We start from the raw sequence: 23,512 nt of genomic DNA, 5'->3' as shown, positions 1-23,512 counted from the left end.
ATTATAGGCATAGTATATAATATACGTTGTTTGTCAAAATATAAGCAATGCAAGCAGTTTATTGAAATTGATTTTCCACAGCTAACTTGATTTTAAAATATTATACTATATTGCTAAGAGTGATTAACTATCAGATTCAAAATAACATCATAGCAGATTTGATTGGATGAGCATTAGGCTCATACCAATTTGATACCTGTTTGTAATTTCCTTGCATCTAAAGTAAAATACTAGACAAATTACTCACATTTATTATAAAAAATCTAAACTTAGCTGTAAATTTGGATTTAACTAAAGGATTATAAAATAGTAGCACCACTCTTTAAAATTTTAAATGAGATAAAAAGAAGAAAAATTGTAATAATGAATACCCAAATACAAATGTTACATCATTGTTTGAACATTTCAAATAATTGGATACTAACTTTTTTTGTGGAAATTCAAAAGATTAAAAGTTGAACAAATTTAATGATATCAAGCTAAGTATTTATAATTTATCTGAGAACTAGTAGATTCAGAAAAAGTTGTAACAATAATTTATGAATAAAAAAATTATTCAATATCATAATAAAACATTCTATAACATAAAAAAAATCTGTTCTATATTTTATAGAATAGGTTTTGATAACAAGAAAAAATCAAATCAAACCTTTATAGTCGACATTTTAGTACCTTTTATTAAATCTTTTATCAGCAGTTCAAAGTTTTTAGTACTTGTACGCTTTATATTCAAAAATATTTTTTCGAAATTGCTTTATTGTTTTTTAAAAGACAATTCAAACCTTTAAACTTGGGTAATTACCTTCGAACTAAGCTTATAAGTTTAGTTCGAAGGTAAGTCACCTTTATATTTATATTTAAACAAATATATTTCCTATCTTCAAACTGATCTCAAAATTAAACTGGATAGCGTATTCAATTGCCTTTTTCAAAAAAAATTGAAGCCAAATTGGTCTCCCAAGATGGCGGATATCGGAGAACTTAGCGGTGATCGATGTACATTTTATAAGGCTTTTTACAGAAATATTAAAGAAAATAAATAGAGTTTTGAAAGAAAAACTAGACTATAAAATAAAGTTTTAATGACTTTAAAGAAATGAAATGATTTCTAAAAAATTCAGACAATTAAAGTAATTATTTAGATACTAAGGTACAAAATATTCGATATACTTTTTAAGTGCAATTTACGATTAAATAATATTTATGCACAATCTATGTACCTTTTAGTTCTTAGTTACCCAATGCAGTATGCTAGAAGGTTGATAACATGACTGTATGGTAAGCGGCAGTTGTGTCTACTTACAATTTTGACAAATTTTATATTTTCAATTTTTGTAGCAAGATACCAGATATGTACATGCTGCATGAACTATTAGCTGAGTGCTGTGAGTACACACAACTCAGGGGTTCCTTCTAGGATTATTTAATACATACATGTAATTAATGGATATAGTATTTAATAAAAATATTAAGTACAAAATATTATTTTTTAAAATATGTTATTTTACTTATATATTATTCTTTGTAATATTTCAGCTCTCAATAATTGAGTCAATTGTTTTTAACTTGTTATTCAAAACAAATCATTAAGGGAATGTTTTGATAACATATGTTTTGTATGTTATCAAACATTATCAACATTATGTATCTTATCAAAAAATTTATGATATGTAAATTTACAATAAACCATCTGCATTAAATGTTGGAATGCATTAGTACTTTCTTATCATTTCGAACAAACCAGTTTTTTAAAATTCAAAGACAGAGGAGGTTTAATTAAACCAACCAAAAGTGTTGCTATCATATGCGAAGAAACTGAAAGATGTTTCCAAAGGTTGCTTGCCTCAATAAATGGCAACCTTCCAAATGAAATAGGAATTCAAAATGCCATTTCTTGTGCTGTTTTGAGATCAGTTGATTACTCAAAAATATTTAATGAACAAACTTCTCATATGTTTGACTCAGCTATAACTGATAACCATTTATTTGCACTGATTAAACTTATTTCAGAAAACTATGCAAAAATATATCTTTATCACCTGGGTAAAAAACAAACTGCCAAAATAGCTGAAAAAAAGCTTAGGAAGCAATTAACAAAACTTATCCTATTCAAAAACCAATCAAAAATACTTTTATGATATATATATATATATATATATATATATATATATATATATATATATATATATATATATATATATATAATAATTCTAGAAGGAACCTCTGAGTTGTGTGTAATCACAGCGCTCAGCTACCCAGCCGGTGTAGTATGAGATTTTTACTCCCACTTTTTTTTTACTCCCCAGTAAAAATCTGATATGAAATTTTTACCGCGGAGTAAAAAACGCGTATGAGATTTCTACTCTCTTTAAGAGATTTTTACTCCCTTTAGATGTTTTTACCGTTATGTTTATATAGCGCTATTAAAAGTTGAACTTTTAATAATAATTTTATTGTTAACTAAAATTTTAAGTTACATATAGTAGCAAACAACTTTTTAAAAATAATTTATTTCCTACATTTCAATATAAGGAATTAAAATCATAATGGAAGTAAAAATTGTTTTACTATTTTAATTAAAACGGATTAAGTACTCACGTATCTGTAAAACTTATATTCTATTCCCGATAGTGATAAATTTGTTTTAAACTTTAAATTTAAACTTAATATTAAATGAGTTTTTTCCCCTTGACAGCCTTGAAAAAACGATATTTAAATTATTATGGAAAATAGTGCGATAAAACCCATATCTTACCATAAATATGAGCACAAATGCTAGGAGTATTGATTATTACATTAGGCGTTGTGAATAAAAATGAGCAATTGCCTTTGCTATGTGTTTTCGGAGCAATTGCTCCACTTTACATAAAAGTAATTGCTCCTAAAACACATAGCAAAAGTAATTGCTCATTCTTATTCACACCGCCTATTATATTTCATATCTCGGAAAGAAAATTAACAAAGAAATTATTATAACTTATAAAATTAACAAAGAAATTATTATAACTTATTTGTTAGGTCCTAGAAATTAAAGCAAATAAATTTAAATTATTCAAGGAACTTTGGCACTGTCAATATATATATATATATATATATATATATATATATATATATATATATATATATATATATATATATATATATATATATATATATATATATATATATATATATATTTTGCAGTCAGCAAACCTTTAATAGTAAATAACAGTTATATAGAAACAAGTAAATCAAAAATATTTATACAAATCATATATCTTAAAGTTATTAAGAGGATGATTTACAACTATTTTTCTGCAAAATAAATTTCTTTACAACAGTACAACATTAAAGTGATTTGCAGTTGAATTGTCAAGGAATATAGCATGTTCACTAAGCTGAGTAAGTGTTAAACTACATGGGTAAGTCAGCCATTTTAATTCCTCACCATATTTGCTATATACTTTTATATCAATACCCATGAATGAGGCACACCCAATTATTTCTGCATCCGTTGCCCATGTTGCATTATCACTCATACCACTTTCATTTAGATATGTTATGACCGATTGATTCATATATGAAGCCATTTTATCATTAATATGGGTACACATATGTCTTACAACTTTTTCTCTTATAATTTCATAACTGCTTTCACTGCCTGTAATGATATAAGATATTGCCCTAAAAAAGCAATTACCATCGCCTATGATACTGTGTAGTTGTTTTGGACATGAAAGTAGATTAATATCTGCAGTAAATATATTTTTGGTAATACCAATTCCAAATTTTTCAGAAATAGAAGTTCTCATTTCAATAGTTGCATACTTTCCAATCTTATCAATAGACATTTGCATATTCATTAGATTGAATGTGATTTCTTGTTTACCATCAGTTATTTTTTCATTATATAAACATAACTTTGTCAAGTTGTACTTTGTTTTTAAAACTTGACCATTTAGATTTTTCAAGGTACAGTTATTTGTGCTTGAAATGGATGTTACAATGTATGGTCCAGTCCAAGGCTTTACAAGTTTCCTTTTCTATCATCACGTTTACTATTTCTTAGCAACACTTTATTACTATTTAGCAACATTTATACTAATTTCAAAATTTGGAGCAATTCTCCTGTCATAATCAAGTTTTTGCCTTTTTTGAGATTTTTCTATATTTTGATAGGCTTCATCAAAAAGTTCATTCTTCATTTTATTCATTGCATGAAAGGTTTCTGAAATTATTTTTTTGTTGGAGGAATCATCATTGCTAAGAGTGTTATCATCATTAAAATCAATTAAATTGCAATCTAAATTAATAGGAAGAACTGCTTCCCTTTGGTAAAGCAATGAAAATGGTGAAAACCCAGTAGACTTATGTTTTCTGACTCTCAATGAAAACAAAACACTATCAATAATGTATGGCCATTCCAGAGCAGCCTCATCCAGCACCTTTACTAATGTACGTTTAATTGTTTGATTTTGTCGCTCTACTAATCCATTTGCTTGAGGATGATATGCACTCGTAATTCTTTGAATTGTTCCTGTTTTTGAGTAAAGTTCTTTAGAAATTTCATTTACAAACTCACGACCTTGGTCATTTATTTGAATTTCAAAACAACCATGTCGACATATCTGTTTATACAAAAAAAAAGCCACAGTTCTAGCAGTTTTATCAGTAAGTGCTTCTGCTTCAACCCATTTACTGAAGTAGTCGACTAATACGACCAGATATTTATAGCCATTAACTTCTGGTAGTTGTGTTAAATCAATTCCTACTTGCTTCATATTACCTTTTGGAATTAAAACATTTTGTAGCAATGGTTTTGACTGAAGTTTCCTGTTTTTCGACTTTTGACACTGGTCACATTCGGAAACATAGGTTATAATATCTTTTGTCATTGCATACCAAAAAAATCTACTTTGAATGTAATGTGTAGTGTTATTAATACCTGTATGACCAGATAAAACTTTGGACTCAACAGAGACATCGTTTCCTTCATGAACAAGCTTTATTATGTTTTGTTGTTCATCTCTGCTCCAAATAAATTCTCTAAAAAAAAACTATAAACCATAAATATAATGAAAACTACAAAGTTTTTTAGTGTTTATCTAGTTGTAAATTTTCGTGTTTATCTGGTAACTAGGTTCTAGTGGCGCTACTGCAGTTTCTCCCCCCCCCCCCTTTTTTTTTTATTTTTGATTATGATAGAGAATTTTATGCTGATTCAGAAAAATATAAAAACATGGACCTGAAAATCAACGGAAAGTGCTCTATTTCGAAGTCAAAGTTGAAAAAAATCCCACTAAAAACCCTAATATTCGCCATTTTGAAAATACTAAGTTAATGATCTTTTAGCTGACAAAAGCAATAAATTTATAGCATGGTTTTTACGTTAAAAAATTCGTTAAAGTATGTTTATCTTGCGCAATTTTTTGTGGCAATGAAAACAGCCGTTTTTTGATTTATTAGAGAATAAACTATATTGCAAGTAATGTACTTTTGTAATGAATTTTAAAAAAGAATTCAGCAGTTTTGTTTCCTAAAATAAGAGCTTTTGAAACTTAGTTCATAGTTGTTTTATCACATGTAAAGTTTAGAAAATGTCACCTTTAAACCGTTTTTTTCAATAAAAAAAACCAGCGTACAATACAATAATAATTATTCATCAATTTGTCTACATTCCCACATTCTACGTTCAACTTTTATTTGAAATCTTCCATTAATTTCATTTCGTTTATTACACTTTCGTTATAACACTTTAAAATAGTAATGCGAAGGCTGATGGAAACCAGGTCTTTTTATTGCGCAATGTAACGGTAATTAACTTTCGTTAAAAATGAAAGCGTTTTGAAAAAAAATGGCGAATATTAGGGTTTTTAGTGGGATTTTTTTCAACTTTGACTTCGAAATAGAGCACTTTCCGTTGATTTTCAGGTCCATGTTTTTATATTTTTCTGAATCAGCATAAAGTTCTCTATCATAATCAAAAATAAAAAAAAGGGGGGGGGGGGGGGAGAAACTGCAGTAGCGCCGGTTCTAGTTATAACAGGATAAAAATGACAAAATTGTTTAAAACATTTTGAAATAATAGAATACCTTTGCAGCTTTATTTAAATGATATAGCTCATTATTATGAACTATAAATGGCTTTGTTTGTCTTCTAAAATTGGCTTTATCACCTTTATTTATAACTTCTTTTGGATACGTTTTATATTTTAGATAACTAAATATATCAGCAAATCTGGCGTGCGTGTCTTCTTTATTTGTAATTTGGCTAAAATTAATTTGAGAGTAAAAATCTCATAAAGAGAGTAAAAATCTCATACCCGTTTTTTACTCCGCGGTAAAAATTTCATATCAGATTTTTACTGGGGAGTAAAAAAAAAGTGGGAGTAAAAATCTCATACTACACCGGCACACAACGTTGTATTTACGTTGTATTTATCGATGGCTCCGCGCAAAATCGGACTATCTGCAATCTCTGTGGAAAACAAATTTTGTCATATCTGCTTTCTCCGTATAAAACAAAATTGGCATATCTGCAATCTCCGCGTAAAACAAAATTGGACTATCTGCATTTTTGCCAGATACATTTTTGGACTATCTGCGTTTTTCGGGTGCATAAATTTTTGGTGGTGTTTCTTTAAATATTTGAAGTTTTTTATAAAATTCTTTAATTTTTTAAATAATAGCGATTATTTAAACATTTATTAATAGCGATTATTTAAACACAAAACCTTGATCATAACTTGATTAAGTTTGTGAGTAATCAAGTAGTTTTAGTTAAGATAAATATGTTAAAAATAACTTATGTTATTGTTAATAATAACATAGCATATGTAACAAAACATTGTTATGTTATATACTAATTGCTAAATTCATCATACATACTTTGTCAATTTTATTTAGCCTTGTTGTTGTACTAATAACTTTAGATCAAATTAAATTCTTGTTATGTTATGTTGAAATGTTGCTAAGTGGTCTTTATACGCAAGATCTGCATATAAATATATACAGGATGTCTGCCAAATCAGGGAAATGCCAGGGAATTCGGATATCTTCAAAAAAATCAGGGGATTATCAGAGAAATTAAGTTAAATTTTAGAAAAATCAGGAAAGATGAGTCTTTATCAAACTTATATAACTTAAATAAGTTGTATATAGTACACGTTAGCTAAAAGTTTATTTGGCAAATAGTTTTATGAACTTCTCTTGATATATTTAATGTGGGTTGTATTATTGTTTATATTTTTGCAGTTGAAGAGCATTTTTCTAAACGATAAATAGGTAAATATCAGGGAAAAGCTAGGGAAATCCAACTTAAAATATTGGCAGACACCCTGTGTATATATATATATATATATATATATATATATATATATATATATATATATATATATATATATATATATAAACTATGTTAGTGTATTCTATAAATAGAGTGCTCATTGCTCTTAAAGAGCAGAGCAGTAATAAATTAGTAAAAACACTTATCTAATTTTTTTCTTCCACAACTTGTTTCACCATCAATAAGTAATCAGGAAGGTTAACAAATTAATCATTAGTTAACATGTTATATATTAACCTTATATATTTATAAACTCATCTTTCACCATCACTAGGTTCATCAGACTTCCTGATGAACCTACTGATGGTAAAACAAGCTGTCAAAGAAAAAATTAGATAAATATTTTGGCTAATTATATATATATATATATATATATATATATATATATATATATATATATATATATATATATATATATATACACATATATCACAATATTTTGTGTATATATAAATATATGTATGTAAATATATATACTATACGTGTATATATAAATACATGTATGTATATATATATATATATATATATATATATATATATATATATATATATATATATATATATATATATATATATGTATGTATATATATACATACATATAATTATATATACACGTATATATACACACACGCATATATAAATATATATATATAGTAACCTAGATCGTTACTAACAAAATTATTGTTATTAACCTATTTTTGTTCATTAACAAATCAAACTATGTGGAGTTTTCTTTGTTGTTTACTTAAAACCATTCTTTTTTGGAGATGCTACTTAACTGAACACAAACTAGTTAAAAACTCATGCATGAGTATTAAACATTATGGTTTCCAACTTTTCTTAAACTTGGTTTTTCAATAATTAGGATCAAAATCAAACTGAACCTAAGGTTCAGTTGGATTTGAGCTCTAAACCATTAAACATTGGTTTAATCAGATGTCACCTCAACTGCAGTGATGATCAAACAATTTTGGTCCAATTACACTATGCAAAAAAAAATAATCGTACACTTGAAAAAAAATCAAAATTTTAAAGATTGCATCAAAAAAATGAGTTTTCCGTTAAAATACTTGAAATTTTTTTTTAGATATCTTATCAAGTATTGTTTAAAAAATTTATTTGTGTATTGGTGAATTAATTGCTTTTCATACCTAATGAACTTTACGCAGTTGATCTAATGATGCTTAAATTTGACTGCAAAAAAAAAATCGTACGCTGACAAAATAGGTCGTTATTTTAGCATAAATCGAGCAAATTGAACGATCAAACTGAAGTTTGTAAAATTGAAAATTGGAATTTTTTAAATACACTTTCGTTCTAGAAATGAAATATAGTGTTTCAGCGAAATGGCGTCAAGAAAACAACATTTGTCTCTCCATCAACGAAGCCTCGTAATTGATTTGAAAAATCAAGGAAAATCCTACCGTCAGATCCAAAAAGAAACAGGATTTCCTTTTACAACAGTGTCCTCAATTGTTAAGAAGCATAATCTGATCGGAACCGTTGCTAGTGTGGCTGGCAGAAGACGAAAACGCAAAACCACCAGTGCAATTGATTGCAATATCATCATTAATGTGAAGAAAAATAGATTTGTTTCGGCTGCTAAATTAGCTTTAAAAGTTCAAGATCACACTATCACAGTAGCCCCTCAAACAAATAGAAATCGTATTAGAGAACAAGGATATAGAGGTAGAGTTGTTCGAAAAAAACCTTTTTTAACGGCAAAACAAATGAAACGTCGATTAAAATTTGCATTGAAGTACGAAAAAATGCCGATATCATATTGGAAAAAAATTTTGTGGTTAGATGAGTCAAAATACAACCTCGTCTCATCGGATGGAGTTCAGAAAGTGTGGCGAAAAAAAGAAAAAGCTTACAAATTAAGTTGTTTGCGAGGTAGTGTAAAGCATGGAGGAGGAAATGTGATGGTTTGGGGTAGTATGAGTTGGAAGTTGGGGAAATTGACATTTATTGATGAAAAAATGGATGCCTCAATGTATTGTGAAATTCTCAAAGCCAACTTGCGACCATCTACTAAAAAATTGAGAACGGGAAACAATTTTATACTTCAGCAGGATAACGATCCAAAACATACCGCTATGAAAACGAAGGTATACTTTGAAACAAACAACATTAATGTTTTGGAATGGCCATCTCAAAGTCCGGACTTGAATCCTATAGAACATTTGTGGTATATTTTGGACAGAAAAATTGGTGACCGAGCATTTAAACGCAAAGACGACTTGAAAGAAGCTATAATGAGCGCATGGGATAATATAACAACAAAAGAGACTCAAAGTTTAGTCAACTCAATGCCAAATTGTCTAGCTGAGACCATGAAGGCAAAAGGAGGCCACACTCGATATTAATTTTCATGAAATTTGATTAGTATGACATTATTTTTTAACTGTACGATTATTTTTTTTGCAGTCAAATTTAAGCATCATTAGATCAACTGCGTAAAGTTCATTAGGTATGAAAAGCAATTAATTCACCAATACACAAATAAATTCTTTAAACAATACTTGATAAGATATCTAAAAAAAAATTTCAAGTATTTTAATGGCAAACTCATTTTCTTGATGCAATCTTTAAAATTTTGATTTTTTTTCAAGTGTACGATTATTTTTTTTTGCATACTGTATATTTGATAATTTTTACATATCCAAGACTTTGGGATGTAATGATATATAAAAAAGGGTTGTAATTTTTTTACTATGATAGTAATAACTATGATACAATCAAAAATAGCTGTATTTTTTCTATAAAAGAATAATTACAAAATAACAAAAAACTGCTGTTTTAAATAAAAATATCCTTAACTTGCACATTGATCTGAATATTAGGCTTTTATTACTTTTACAGTATACCCAATATAATAAATCATCGCATTTTTAAAAGACAATATTAATTACTTGAATTTAAATTATAGTCACATTTAGGTAACTTTTAACTTTAGAAATTATAATTTAACATACAAACACAACTTATCTAAAAACCAGGGCTGTGGAGTCGGAGTCGTGGAGTCGGAGTCGGAGTCGGAGCTCATTTTGGCTGGAGTCGGAGTCGGAGTCGGAAAAATTGTACCGACTCCGACTCCGGTTTAAAAAAAATCTTTCAAAGTTTCATAATTTTCATAAGGATTTTTATAGATGTTACAAAACTACAAGTCCCAGGATGGTCTGAAAGCTGTAGGATATCCAGACACTATGGGAATTGTAGTTTGCAACAACTGGAGGACAAGGAGTTTGACATGTTATTTTTAGGCCTTTAAAACTCTTATAAGCAATAGGGTATTTTGCTGCCTATCACTGAGAATCATATATCACCTCCCTTGCGCTCTCCTCTACCTTCCCTTAAACTATATAACTTCATGATCCCCTAACTCCCGACTTAAATTGTCTGGCACTGTGCTACATATTCTTAGTAGAAAGCTAGGCGTGCCACCACCAAGCACCAAAGAGTTGCTCCACAAACAGAAAGACTGTAAGTATTCAATTAACTTTGTTTCTCTGGACAGAGAGAATATTAGAAAATTAGTGATTGAAGAAGCTGTTAAACAAAAAGAAGAACTTAATGAATCTCTCAAGGGACGCTTTGTGTTTCTTAACAGAGTGAACTATTTTGCAATCAATGTTTAATTCTTTTTTGAAAAAAATGAAGCAGTTACCAAGACATTGGCAGTAAAAGACGCCAAAACTAATCACACCAGCAAATTTCTCCAGGTCTTAGTAGAAAAGATTCTTAAAGAATATGAACTTAAAGAAGAACAAGTTCTTTCATGTTTGAAATATTGTCCAACTGACAATATTTCAAACATGATTTTGACAAATTCATAATGTTATTAGCGACTGCATAAGAGTTTGTTGCATAACAAGAGTTCAGAAAAGTTGTTTGTTCAGAAATTGTTTTCTTATAAATATTGTTTAAAGCACTAAGTGGTTGGATTGTTTGTATCAGTGATGAAATAGCCAATGTTAACATTTTACTACAGTTATTTGTTGTTACAAACAAATAACTGTAGTAAAACAAACAACTATTTGTTGTTACAAATTGGTTACTTATGAAGGAGTCGGAGTCGGAGTCGGGAGTCGGAGTCGGAGTCGGTCCATGATAAAATCAAGGAGTCGGAGTCGGAGTCGGAACAGCAGCTTACCGACTCCACAGCCCTGCTAAAAACATCTATAATTTTGTAGTCCTATCATATTTTTAAGATCTAACATATTTTATTTGACGATAGCAATAATACACTTGAATTAATTAATTTTGTAAGCTAAACAAACCAACTTGTTATTTTCACATTTAACCCAAACATGACTGACTGCTATATGCTATATAGCATACCTATATAATATAGATAACACAGTAACACTACTATTTTTTTTTCTGTTGAAAATAGACAAACTTGAAAAACACCAAACAATGTTTCGAATAAGTCTCGTAAAACTGTAAAACGTTTTCTTAATCCAGCAGCATTTTAATTTCAAATTAAATTTGAATACATAAAATTGGTTTTGCGATCAGCTACACTTTGATCAATTCATGATGTGTATACGCTTACTAAGTTAAGACTGGAGATTAAAGTAGATGCAGACTGTTCTTATTTTAGCTGCTAAAATGATGTTCTAAAAGTATTGTAAATTTTTCATTTGCATTAACATACCATATGTCATATAACTATTTAAAATAATTACTTCTAAACAAAATCAAATGTGGCAAGTGAAACTTTGTGTTAAAACTTAAACAGATTTATATCTCAGGAATAGATGGAAAATAATGCAATTACTGTTTTCTTATTAACAACTTTTATCATCAAATCTGCCATTTGTAGTGAAATCACATTTTGACAAGGCGCTTAATTTCATGCAATAAAAACTTTGAACGCCCGTAGAATGCAGATAGTTCAAAAATAAAGCTGGCGGAAAATGCAGATAGTCCAATTTTGTTTTACGCGGAGATTGCAGATAGATCAATTTTGTTTTTGGCGGAGATTGCAGATAGTCTGATTTTGCGCGGAGCCATCGTTATGTTAAAATTACGTTTTACGTTACTTTACGTTAATCTGACGTTGTGTAAACGTTATCTTTTTAACGTATTATTCTAACGTTGAGCTAACGTTGACACAATGTTAAAAAAACAAAGAAATATTAACGTAGTTCTGCTAACTATAAAAAAACCTACCGTAACTTTTTGTATTTTTTTCTTCTTTAAGATGGCGTAAGAGAAGATAGGAAATATATTTGTTAAAATATAATTACTAAACTTAGTTTAGTTCGAAGGTAATTACCCAAGTTTAAAGGTTTGAATTGTCTTTTAAAAGACAATCGAAGAATTTTGAAAAAATGTTTTTAAATAAACAGCGTACAAGTAGTAAAAACTAAATAAACAGCGTACAAGTAGTAAAAACTTTGAATTGCTGATAAAAGATTTAAAAGGTAGTAAAATGTCGATTATAAAGGTTTGATTTGATTTTTTATCGTTGTCAAAACCTGTTCTATAAATTATAGAACAGGTTTTTTTTATGTTATAGAATGTTTTATTATGATATTGAACAATTTTTTATTCTTAAATTATTGTTACAACTTTTTCTTAATCTACTAGTTCTCAGATAAATTATAAATACTTAGCTCGATGTCATTAAATTTGTTCAAATTTTAATTTTTTGAATTTCTATAATAAAAGTTTGTATCCATTTATTTGAAATTTTCAACCATGATGTAACATTTGTATTTGGGTATTCATTATTACAATTTTTCTTCTTTTAATCTCATTTTAAATTTTAAAAAGTTTTGCTACTATTTTATATTCCTTTAGTTGAATCCAAATTTATAGCTAAGTTTAGATTTTTTATAATAAATGTGAGTAATATGTCTAGTATTTCACTTTAGATGCAAGGAAATTACAAACAAGTATCAAATTGGTAGGAGCCTAATGCTCATCCAATTAAATCTGCTACTCGGCGTAGTTAAGGCGAGTCAGTAAAATTTTATCCGAGAATTCCAACAAAATTCCTAACTTTGACAACCTATAACTTAGGTTTTGAATGAGATGAAATAAATTTGAATTCAATATTTTTTATGAAAACTATATCTGCTTGTGTTTAAAAAAAAAAAAAGAATGTGTGACAGTATTTAGGGTTTTTGTAAAGTGTATATTTGAGGTATTTTGCAATTTTGCTCTGTCGGTTTTCATCAAATTGATGTAAATGAAATTATAAAATATCCTTAATTTGAACATGATTATAGATCAAAAGAGCTAGAACATTTATAAAGTGTTTAAAGCTGATAATTTTATAAAAAACATGTTAATTTTACTCAAAATTACTCTTACCCACTTATTAAGTGAAAGTACTTTAAAAAATGAGATGCTGGGAGTTGTAGCTCTTTTTCTTCTATTTTCTCAATGAATTTTCTATTATAGTTTTTTGAAAAACACCTTAACTACGCTGAGTATGATGTTATTTTGAATCTGATAGTTACTCACTCTGAGCAATATAGTATAATATTTTAAAATCAAGTTAGCTGTGGGAAATCAATTTCAATAAACTGCTTGCATTGCTTATATTTTGACAAACAATGTAAGTATGTTATTAATAAGAAACATGAAGATTATTTTTCATATATCTTCACCAAACATCTGCTATGCAAAAGTGTTAAAAAGAAATCAAATTATAAAGTGAGTAGAATAAAATTTATTTCAAAATTTTCATTTGTAAAAAGCATAAAGAATCTTCAACAAAAGCTCAAATAAATGATCAGATTCCAAATATTGGAAAGATCTCTCCATTGGTATAAATAAATGCCAGCAAAAAGAGAATGCAAGCAATTGTTACACAGTTTTATTTATTATTGTTTAGTTTCTTCTTGTGTATCTATAGTATATACTATGCCTGTAATCATCTTGTATTTTCACATTTTTAGTATTTATTTGTTTATTCATTTAGTTGTGTTTTAGTTAAGATAACTTAGTAATTGAACTGAAAAAAAAACAATTAAAATTGCTTTCCAAACTAAAGTTTAACCTTAACATTTCATTCTTGGAATACCTGTAATACCTCGTTTTTATTTTGAGATTTTATTTTAAGTAAGTTTTTATTTTATCCTAAATAACCATAGCTAATAAACATAAGCAAGTGATTTTACTATCTTTCCAAAAAATGTTTTCAGCGGAATTATTACTAATAATTATTACAATATAGTAATAATTGTGCTGAAAAAAATCTTTGGAAAGATAGTAAAAACACTTGCTTGTGTTTATTAGCTATGGTTATTTAGGATAAAATAAAAACTAGCTTAAAATAAAATAAAATAAAATATTTCATTAGACTTTTAACTGTATGATTTTAATTATGATACAAACATTCAACTGTATGATTTTAATTATTATACAAATATTTAGCTGTATGATTTTATTATGATACAAAAATTTAATTGTATGATTTTAATTACTATAAAAACATTTAGCTGTATGATTTTAATTATGATAGAAACATTTAACTGTATGAGATTAATGAGCTAGCAAGTAAAAAACTTACTTTGAATAAATGTAGTTACCTTTTTATTATTATTAAAAATTTAGGTTTTCTTATTTTTTATTTTTTTATTATGTTCAGTTTTTATTATCATCTTGTTATTGTCAAAACTACTAAAATTTAGGTTTATTTCAGAATAATAAAAAAGAATAAACAAGAGAAAAATCAAAACTTGAGGGAATGACGGCAAAGTAATTGAGCCTTAAACAATCTTCTTGTAAATGAAGAAATTGACAACTCATTGCATGTCAAATCCAATATAAATGAAGTGGAGAGTAGCATTGATTTCCAAAACATTGAAATGGAGAACTATAACGATTTTTTTTGTGTGTCTGATCATAAAGATATTTCTGGAACTGAGAGTTCTGACCTAGACTCTGAGGTTCTTATGAGTGATGATGATGAAGATCTAAATATGTCAATATTGTTCTATCTATCTCTTCTTCCTTACATATTTTTTGTATACTTAGATATATCTTAGTCTTGTATCTTGAAAGTTAGCGTTAAGAAAAAATCAAGCAACTAGTCAGTTATAAGAAAAATGTATTTTTAACTATTTTTTTAACATCCCGTTAACAGTATCCCATGTTGTATTTTAGAAATCATCCTGCTAATGCACAAGTCTTCGACGGAAGCACAAATAAAAGATCAAATACACTCTAAAAACAATCCGTTAGAAAAAGTAACGGACTGCGTGTCTCCGTTAACTTAACGAAGTAATTCGTTTCCAAAAACAACAAAATTAACGGAGTAAAGTTAACAAATTACGTAATCTTCGAAATTCCATTAATTCAACGGATTAAATAATAAAATACGTTGAAAAAAAAAAATTTTTTTTTAAAAAGGTTACCGAAAGAAATTATGAAGTGCTTCCTCTGTAGATTGTATTTTTCTTCATTACATGTCCTTTTTTCTCATTTTCGAAATTTACATGGATTGACTTCGAGAGGTTCAGAAGTCAAATGCACTTTTGATAAATGCAGTAGAGTTTTCCTAAGTTTCATAAAGTTAAGAAAACATTATGAAACCCAGCATTTAACAATTCCTGATGAGATCAAAGCTGCAAGTTCAACTACCACTAGTTAGTTTCTTTTTATTTTGTTCAATCGTATGTATGTATGTATGTATGTATGTATGTATGTATGTATGTATGTATGTATGTATGTATGTATGTATGTATGTTACATATATTATATATATATATATATATATATATATATATATATATATATATATATATATATATATATATATATATATATATATATATATATATATATATATATATATATATATATATATATATATATATATATATATATATATATATATACATACAATTATATATATATATATAAATTTTTTCTTTTATATAAATTGTTTTCTGTAATTTTTTTTTAGATATCACTGATGAAGAAATAACAATTGAAAGCCAAAGGATTAACACAGATGACATTATTGAGGATGTAGAACAAACCACATCCATTAACTTGGAAGTTTCAATTATGAAATTTTTTTCAGAATTATCTGCAAAAGGTAACATTACTTTAAGTAACTCACAAATGATAATGGAAAATATAATTGGAGTTGTAAATGACATATCATTTTTTGGTTCACAATTGCTTAAAGATCTGATAATCCAGTTAAGTTTAACACAGGATAATACAAGTATCAATGAAGCTTTAATAAAAATGCAAAACATTTGTAATATAACAAATAACATTGATACAATTCATAAAAGGGAAAAGTGGTTAGTGGACAATGGTTTTTTTATAAAACCGATAGAAATACCTCTTGGCATGCGATTAGAACAAAGATTTTCAGCTGGTTTAAAATCAATGCAATCTGTAATTGTAGAAGATAAATGTTATTTTGTTCCAATTGATCAGCTTCTTGCAAAGATAATGGAGTCTGCATCCGAAAAAATTATTTTTCCAATGTACCGTCCTAGTTCAATTCCAACAAGAATTAGAGATTTCTTTGACACACGAAGATTTCACAGTCATCCTTTTCTCCAAAAATATCCAAAAACATTTTTACTTCATTTTTTTGTTGATGCATTTGAAGTAACTAATGTGTTAGGAAGTCATACAATTGTTCATAAACTTGAGGCTTTATACATGCAAGTTAGAAATGTTTTGCCAGAGTATCAGTCCAAGACAGACAGCATTTATTTGATTGGAATATGGTATGCTTTAGATGCCAATATTACAAGCTATTCATATGATAACATTTTGAAAAATGTTTTATGTCAGCTCCAAGAATTAGAAAGTGAGCAAGGGGTTCAAGTTATAGTAAATGGAAAGAAAATAACTATTCATGCAATAATTGTCATTTTTTCTGCAGATAATTTAGGAGCACATTCCTTATTTGGTTTTATGGAAAGTTTTCGTGCCACCTATTTTTGTCGTTTTTGTAAATGTACTCAATCTGAATTGCAAGAAACCTATAGGTCAATAGTTTTTGAAAAACGAACAATAGCTGATTACAATCTGTGTGTAGTTGAGTCTCAATCAACTGATTATGATCCTTCCAAAACTGGCATAAAACATGGTTGTTCTTTAAACTGTCTTAACTGGTTTCACTGTATAGAACAAAGTGCTGTAGATTGTATGCATGATTTGTTGGAAGGAGTAGTGCCGTTAGAAATATGTCTTGTGTTACGGACTCTTACAGACAAAAAAATTATTTCCCTTGTAGATATAAATAATGCAATAAATAATTTTAATTACTCCTTGGCAGACAAAAATAGCAAACCACCAGAAATAAATCTTCAGAATTTACGTATTGAAGCTGCTGAATCATGGTGCTTGATACGGAATTTGCCTCTCATGATAGGCAAATATATTCCAGATGAAGAACCCCACTGGAAACTTTTGGTTCTATTATTAGGATGTTTGGATATTATTTTTGCTCCTGAAATAACAGATGGTCTTATTACTCAACTTGAATTTTTAATCGAAGAGCATCATTACTACTTTAAATCAGTTTACCCAGAAAACAGTTTAATCCCAAAGCATCACTTTATGCTGCATTACCCAGAGTGTATGGCTAAGTTTGGGCCATTAAGTAGATATTGGTGTATGCGATTTGAGGCAAAACATCGTTTTGCTAAAGAACTTTCTTCAGTTATACGTAACTTTAAAAACATCTGTTACTCAGTCATGCATCGATACCAATTGAAACTTGCTAATTGCTTATTTAGTAGGTCATTGTATTCAGATAATAAGCAGCTTGGTAAATGTGATAAGGTTATTGTTGGAAATTTGCAGGTAGAAATTGGAAACACCATATGTGAATCATTGAATTTAAATATATTTGATGAGGTTTATGTTGCTCATTCAATTACTTTTGGATCATATGAAATCAAATTAGGTTGCATTTTATGTCATGATGTTGTTGAAAGTTATCCACAATTAGGAGAGTTGCTCTGCATTGTTCATATTAAACCTAAAACTTTTTTGGTGTTGAATCCACTAGAAACAGTTAATTTCAATGAGCATTTTCATGCTTATGTGGTAAAAAGAAATGAAAATTTGTTTAAAAATATTGTTATCAATGCAGATGATTGTAAAGATTATCACCCTTATAACATTACTAACTTAAATGATCAAATGTTTGTCGGCATACGCTATAGAATTTTTTAATTGTTATTGTTAGCAGTTATGATTTTGTCAATAGTTAAATTCATTACTTATTGAGAATAACTTTAAATTTTTGATTACTTACAGAGTTGTACATTTTAACAAATACTCTTTTTCTCATTTTTTAATATTTATTACATGAAGGTGTTGTTTTTTTAAGCAAATACTGCTTTATAATACTTGTTATGTTTATATAAAGTAATTTTGAAAACAATTTATGATTTTTGTTTTGATTTATATCATTGTTGAATGATATGTATAGAATGTCTCTAATTTTGAAAATATGGTCTGTTGATCAATCAAAAAAAAAGTTAATTCTGCTGAAGAAAGATGAAGACTTCGTTACTAAAGGTGAAATAATTATTAGATAAATAGATAGCATTTTATGTTTTGTTTTAAATTTTTTTTACGGAGAGTTTGTAAAACTTGTAGTCATTTGCTATTTTAGTTGCCAGTAAATTTGGTTTGTTGTCTGGAAATGATTTAAGATTTGCATTTCAAAGTGATGGAACAGAAATTGATGATTTTGACTATGAAGTTCTGAAACATTTTTCTGATAGTGGCACAAATATTACAGTGCTTGTCAATGATGAGAAATGGGTACCTAATAACTTGGTAAGCAAATTATTTTAAAGTATTCAAAATTTACATGTTTTTAATGATTTAAATCCATTTATATATTTTTAAATTTATTTTTGTATAAAAAAGATATTAATACCACATTACACAGATTGCGTGTACACCTGAAGTTTGCAGTTCTGCAAGTATAAAAGATGATTTTGTTGATGCCAATAAAGCATTTGTGTTTAATGATCAAACCTCGTTGAGCCTTAAGCAGGATGACACATTTTCTTGTTCAAAAACGTTAAAAGCTTACCTAGCACAACATCCGGTGAGTATGTAGCGGAATATATTTTTAAAATTATGAAGTTTCATTAATTGTCTACTATGTCCTATAAATTATAGGTATTGTCAACAGTAATTGTTTAAATTACAGGAAAAAAAAAACTGCATTAGTAGTGCATTTATTATTTTTATTTTACTGCTTTACATTTACTATAATTTATTATGTTTTTCCTAATAAAAAAAATTTCCTTATCTTTGTTAAAAGAATACCTTACAATATATGAGTGAAATAAATAATTTCAATGTCAATTGCAATGCAAGACAACATATTGTTAGAGTGGTTGTGCACAAAATGGTTTGTCTTTATGGAAACTATCCAAACAAATTTCAAAAAAGTAATGTTGCAGTATTGCTAGGCGAAACACTTGGATTGCCAAGCACCCTTTTTTATGATCCTGTAAGTTATCATGGGTATCTTGACAGGGCTCTGGAAAATGCTAGGAGAAAATTGTTACGTGAGTATTTTATAACATTTGTATTATTATAAAAACACTGGCTTCTATTTTTCAATTGTGTTTCTCATTTTAATGTCATCATGAAACATTTAAAGTTGTATTACAAATATTTAAAGGAACTTCTACCCCCACCCAACTTTCATGGAGGAATCAGCTCATAGTAAAGTGGCACTACAAATTATAAATAAAATTGTTCTTAATTCATGCATTTACCTCTTATAATGGTAATAATTAAGAAAGTATTTACGATGTTCATTTAGCTTCAGCTAAAAAGCATTCATGGTCAAAAAAAGGGGAAGCAGATAAAATCAAAATACCTGATTCTACTGTTTTGGGGTCATTTACAGAACAAACAGAAGGAGCCTCGTGCTCAAAACAATTGAAAGAAGGGTGTCCTCGTGACTTGGCAGATTGTATGATTTGTGGAGGTTTATTTTCATTTTAAGTTTATGAACATGTATACTAAATCTTCAATAATAGAATCCAGTGCAGTGGTTTTTCTAGATTGTGATTTAATTTTAATTTCATTTGCAAAATATTATATAATGGTGAAAAATTTTAAATAAACTGTCACTTTTATAAAGGTGTTTCAAACATTGAAGATGTTGAGAAACTAAGATATCTTGCCTTGTCGAGAGTTGAGGAAATAAAACAATGTACGCAATCTACCTTTTGTTTGCGACAGACATGGATTGCAGATGAGAAACCAATCTTGTCTACTATTATAACAAATTATCCCAAATTTGCCTTAATTCCCAAACTGGTAATATTCTGTATTTGCTTTTATATATTTGAAATTTTATGTTTAAACATACTTTTTATTTTTTTATGTGTGACATATCTTTAACAATAACATGAAATGTTTTTTTTACTTGTAACACTTTCAGTGTCTAGTTTTAGAAATAACTTTTGCTTATACTACTATACTATACGATTAGATTTGTATTATATTCGATTATAAACTTTTGGACATCAATTGAATAGAATACACTCTGTCAAATTTTATAACACCTTGCTTTTTTTTTCAAAAACCATTTTGTATTTGATAAGTTTTTTTGAAATAATATTGACTTTTTTAGATTGATATGGAATTTTCAACCAAATATCCTTTATGTAAGCTGAATGTAATGGATACGTTTTTGACTAAAATCGTTCAGCCACTGTTTCAGTATTGTGGACAAATGAAAGTTCTTTATCTGACAAATCTAGTCAATGCACCTAACCAGAGCAACATTGGTATACTCTTTGTATTTCAAATTTTATCATAAAAATTTTTTTAAGCATACCGTTGAAAATGGTATGCTTTAAAAAAACTTTTATGAAAAAATAATTATTTATTACCTAGATTGGAGAGTGTACAATGCATGCAAAATGTTATGCTATTTACTGCGACAAGGAGGAAAGCAAAGGAAATCTGCTCCTGAGATAATGGAACACATCATGATATGCAATGTAAGTATCATCTCTATAAAAGAAATTTTTGCCTAAAAAATTTTTATGCAATGTAATTAAGAAGAACAACCACCAGATACCTGATTTTTTGAGAGAAGAGAAACGGCAGTGAGGTGTTAAATCCTCAACAATAAATTTTATTGTTGAGGATTAAAAATAGTATTTTATTATTTAGGTAGGTGATGCAATCTCATATTTTGCAGAAAATCTTGATAACCCATATCCTGTACTGTTAATACAAGGACAAGAAGGCGAAAAAATTTTATCAATAAAAATTGCATACGAAAAAAAAATAATCAATGCGGGCCAATCTATAATGGAAGGTATAGATCGAATGCTCAAACTTTACTGGTGTTTTAACATTCAATACAATCCGATTTCCAATTATTTTTGGCAGTTTATTCAAGCTTATTATGATCTTGACTATGGAAAAAAGCCTAAATGTGTTATTGAACTGCTGGCTAATTTAATAAAATATACCACATAGTCATGTGGCTAATTTTTTTTTAACACATCCCATGACCTATAATATTTAGGTGTCTTGAAAAACAATATTTTTTGAAAATGTTTTTTAGAGTGTAAATTTGTTTGTATTTTATAGCTTTACTCTAACTATCTTGATTTTCCAGATATTTGAGATTTAATATTATTTTTATTCTTGTCCATATGGCTATAGGAAAAAGGTCTTACAAAATCATCAATAATTTTAATAAATTTTTAGATGACAAAACATTTATATATTTTAAAAACTTTTACACTTCATTTTTAACCTGGAAAATAACTTGTTATCACTGTTAACTAAGTCAATCAATGACTAACAAATTAATGGCCATAATAATAGTTATAGTTTTATAAGTGTGTGATGACACGCAGCTCGTTTTATTGAGAAAGATATTCTTTTGATAAATTATTTTTAAAATCTTGTTTGTTAGAGTTTTATCTGTCAGCATATTTAAGTTAATTGCATAAAAAATAATAAAGTTTTGAATTGTTTTTTCTATAATCATATAACAATAAAAAAATAAATAGATGTGTTTTTTATATTTGTATTATAATTTTATATGTTTTTAGCTTTAATATGTAGTTTAAGCAAGTTAAGGACTTACATGGACATCAACTTACAATGGTTTAATCATGTTCAAGTATTACAGTTATTTGTTCCTTGTTATTATACTTTTTTTTTTAAATAAATTTGTCAGTTACATCAGATAAATATTTTAAAAAATGAGTTGTTAACAATATTTTTTGTTTACAGGATCTTTAAATCACATTTACATCGTAGATAAAAGGTTTGTTGCAATAAGTTTAATTTGCTAGCTTTTTTGTAGTTACACAGTTTTAGTATAAACTAAATGGTCATTTACACAATTTTATTTATATGGCTTGTTTATATTCTTATAATTTGCTATTTTAGACACATGGCATGCAATATCACGCTGTAAGTTTAAATTAGTTGTAAAATTAAAAATTAGATTGTAATTTGCATTTCTTTTGATGGGGATATTTATTTAGGTTAGGTACAACTAAGTTTATGTATGTCTTGTTTATATTTGTTTAGAATTTGCTACTTAGACACGAGGGATGTGGTATCAAATTGAACTTCTGATATTGTTATTTGCAACTCTTTTGGTGAGCTTATTTATTTTTGTTTTAATTTATCGTTATTTAAGTTTAAGACCTTTTTTTTATTTTGTTCCTGACAGGTTTTGAAGTATGTGGAAATTATAGAACCTTTTAGTTATCAGATAAGATTATCTTTTGTTACACATTTTTGTTAAAGATATTATTTAGTTGTTGCATTGAACTTTATCTTTAGAAAATGGTATCAGAAATTTATAAAATAAAAAAATTTCTATTATCAATTTAAAAATAAAGAATTAGCAATGAATATATTTCTTAAAGGTAATTAGTAAAATTTTATTTTCATTTCATACTATTTATATCATTTAGGTTCCATATTTTCTTTATTGTATTTTATGTTATATTTACCTTTAGGAATTGACAACACGTTGCTGGAATTGAAGCGTGAAACATGGAAATATATTTAAAAATATATTTTTAAAAAAACTATTTTGATTGTAATTAAAAGTTTGTGTACTGAATTACATTATTATAAATATTTGGTTAGTTTTCAATGTCCAGTTAAAGAGTTTTTGAAGCTTGCTAACAAATTGAGCACTATATTTCTCCCAACCATGTT

The 23,512-nt window shown here is 27.5% G+C and overlaps 3 protein-coding genes across 9 annotated transcripts; 2 read left to right on the top strand and 1 right to left on the bottom strand.

Annotated features, from left to right (window-relative positions):
* Positions 1–3,239: 3,239 nt before the first annotated feature.
* Positions 3,240–3,842, bottom strand: LOC149892056 (uncharacterized). Its single transcript, XM_090080638.1, has one exon. It carries the CDS (start codon positions 3,840–3,842, stop codon positions 3,312–3,314), a length of 531 nt encoding a protein of 176 aa, XP_089936764.1. The 3' UTR covers positions 3,240–3,311.
* Positions 3,843–14,966: 11,124 nt separating this feature from the next.
* Positions 14,967–18,579, top strand: LOC149892055 (uncharacterized). The gene is made up of 2 exons (XM_090077724.1): positions 14,967–15,936; positions 16,257–18,579. Exons 1-2 carry the CDS (start codon positions 15,717–15,719, stop codon positions 18,500–18,502), a joined length of 2,466 nt encoding a protein of 821 aa, XP_089933850.1. The 5' UTR covers positions 14,967–15,716; the 3' UTR covers positions 18,503–18,579.
* On the top strand, positions 16,307–23,431 carry LOC149892054 (uncharacterized). Of its 7 annotated transcripts, XR_016449600.1 has the most exons (15): positions 18,569–18,850; positions 18,948–19,114; positions 19,230–19,391; positions 19,611–19,860; positions 20,121–20,288; positions 20,445–20,623; positions 20,940–21,096; positions 21,206–21,312; positions 21,488–21,635; positions 22,384–22,454; positions 22,568–22,601; positions 22,727–22,750; positions 22,871–22,941; positions 23,129–23,214; positions 23,308–23,431. XR_016449600.1 is itself a non-coding variant. In XM_090077726.1 (13 exons), the coding sequence occupies exons 1-12, from the start codon at positions 18,754–18,756 to the stop codon at positions 22,916–22,918; spliced, it is 1,578 nt and encodes a 525-aa protein (XP_089933852.1). In that variant the 5' UTR covers positions 18,612–18,753; the 3' UTR covers positions 22,919–22,941; positions 23,308–23,431. The 7 variants fall into 7 exon arrangements, 3 of the variants coding, with proteins under 3 accessions (XP_089933853.1, XP_089933852.1, XP_089933851.1); XR_016449603.1 differs by lacking the exon at positions 21,488–21,635; XR_016449599.1 differs by lacking the exon at positions 22,568–22,601 and having other exon boundaries at positions 18,612–18,850.
* Positions 23,432–23,512: the final 81 nt, after the last annotated feature.

Source organism: Hydra viridissima, unplaced genomic scaffold, assembly GCF_058129835.1.
Source record: "Hydra viridissima isolate aposymbiotic clone 2 unplaced genomic scaffold, HvirCarnegie_v1 scaffold_2, whole genome shotgun sequence".
In the NCBI taxonomy this organism is placed as follows: Eukaryota; Metazoa; Cnidaria; class Hydrozoa; order Anthoathecata; family Hydridae; genus Hydra; species Hydra viridissima.
Note: the sequence above shows the minus strand (reverse complement) of the source record. Positions and strands in the feature narration are given on the sequence as shown.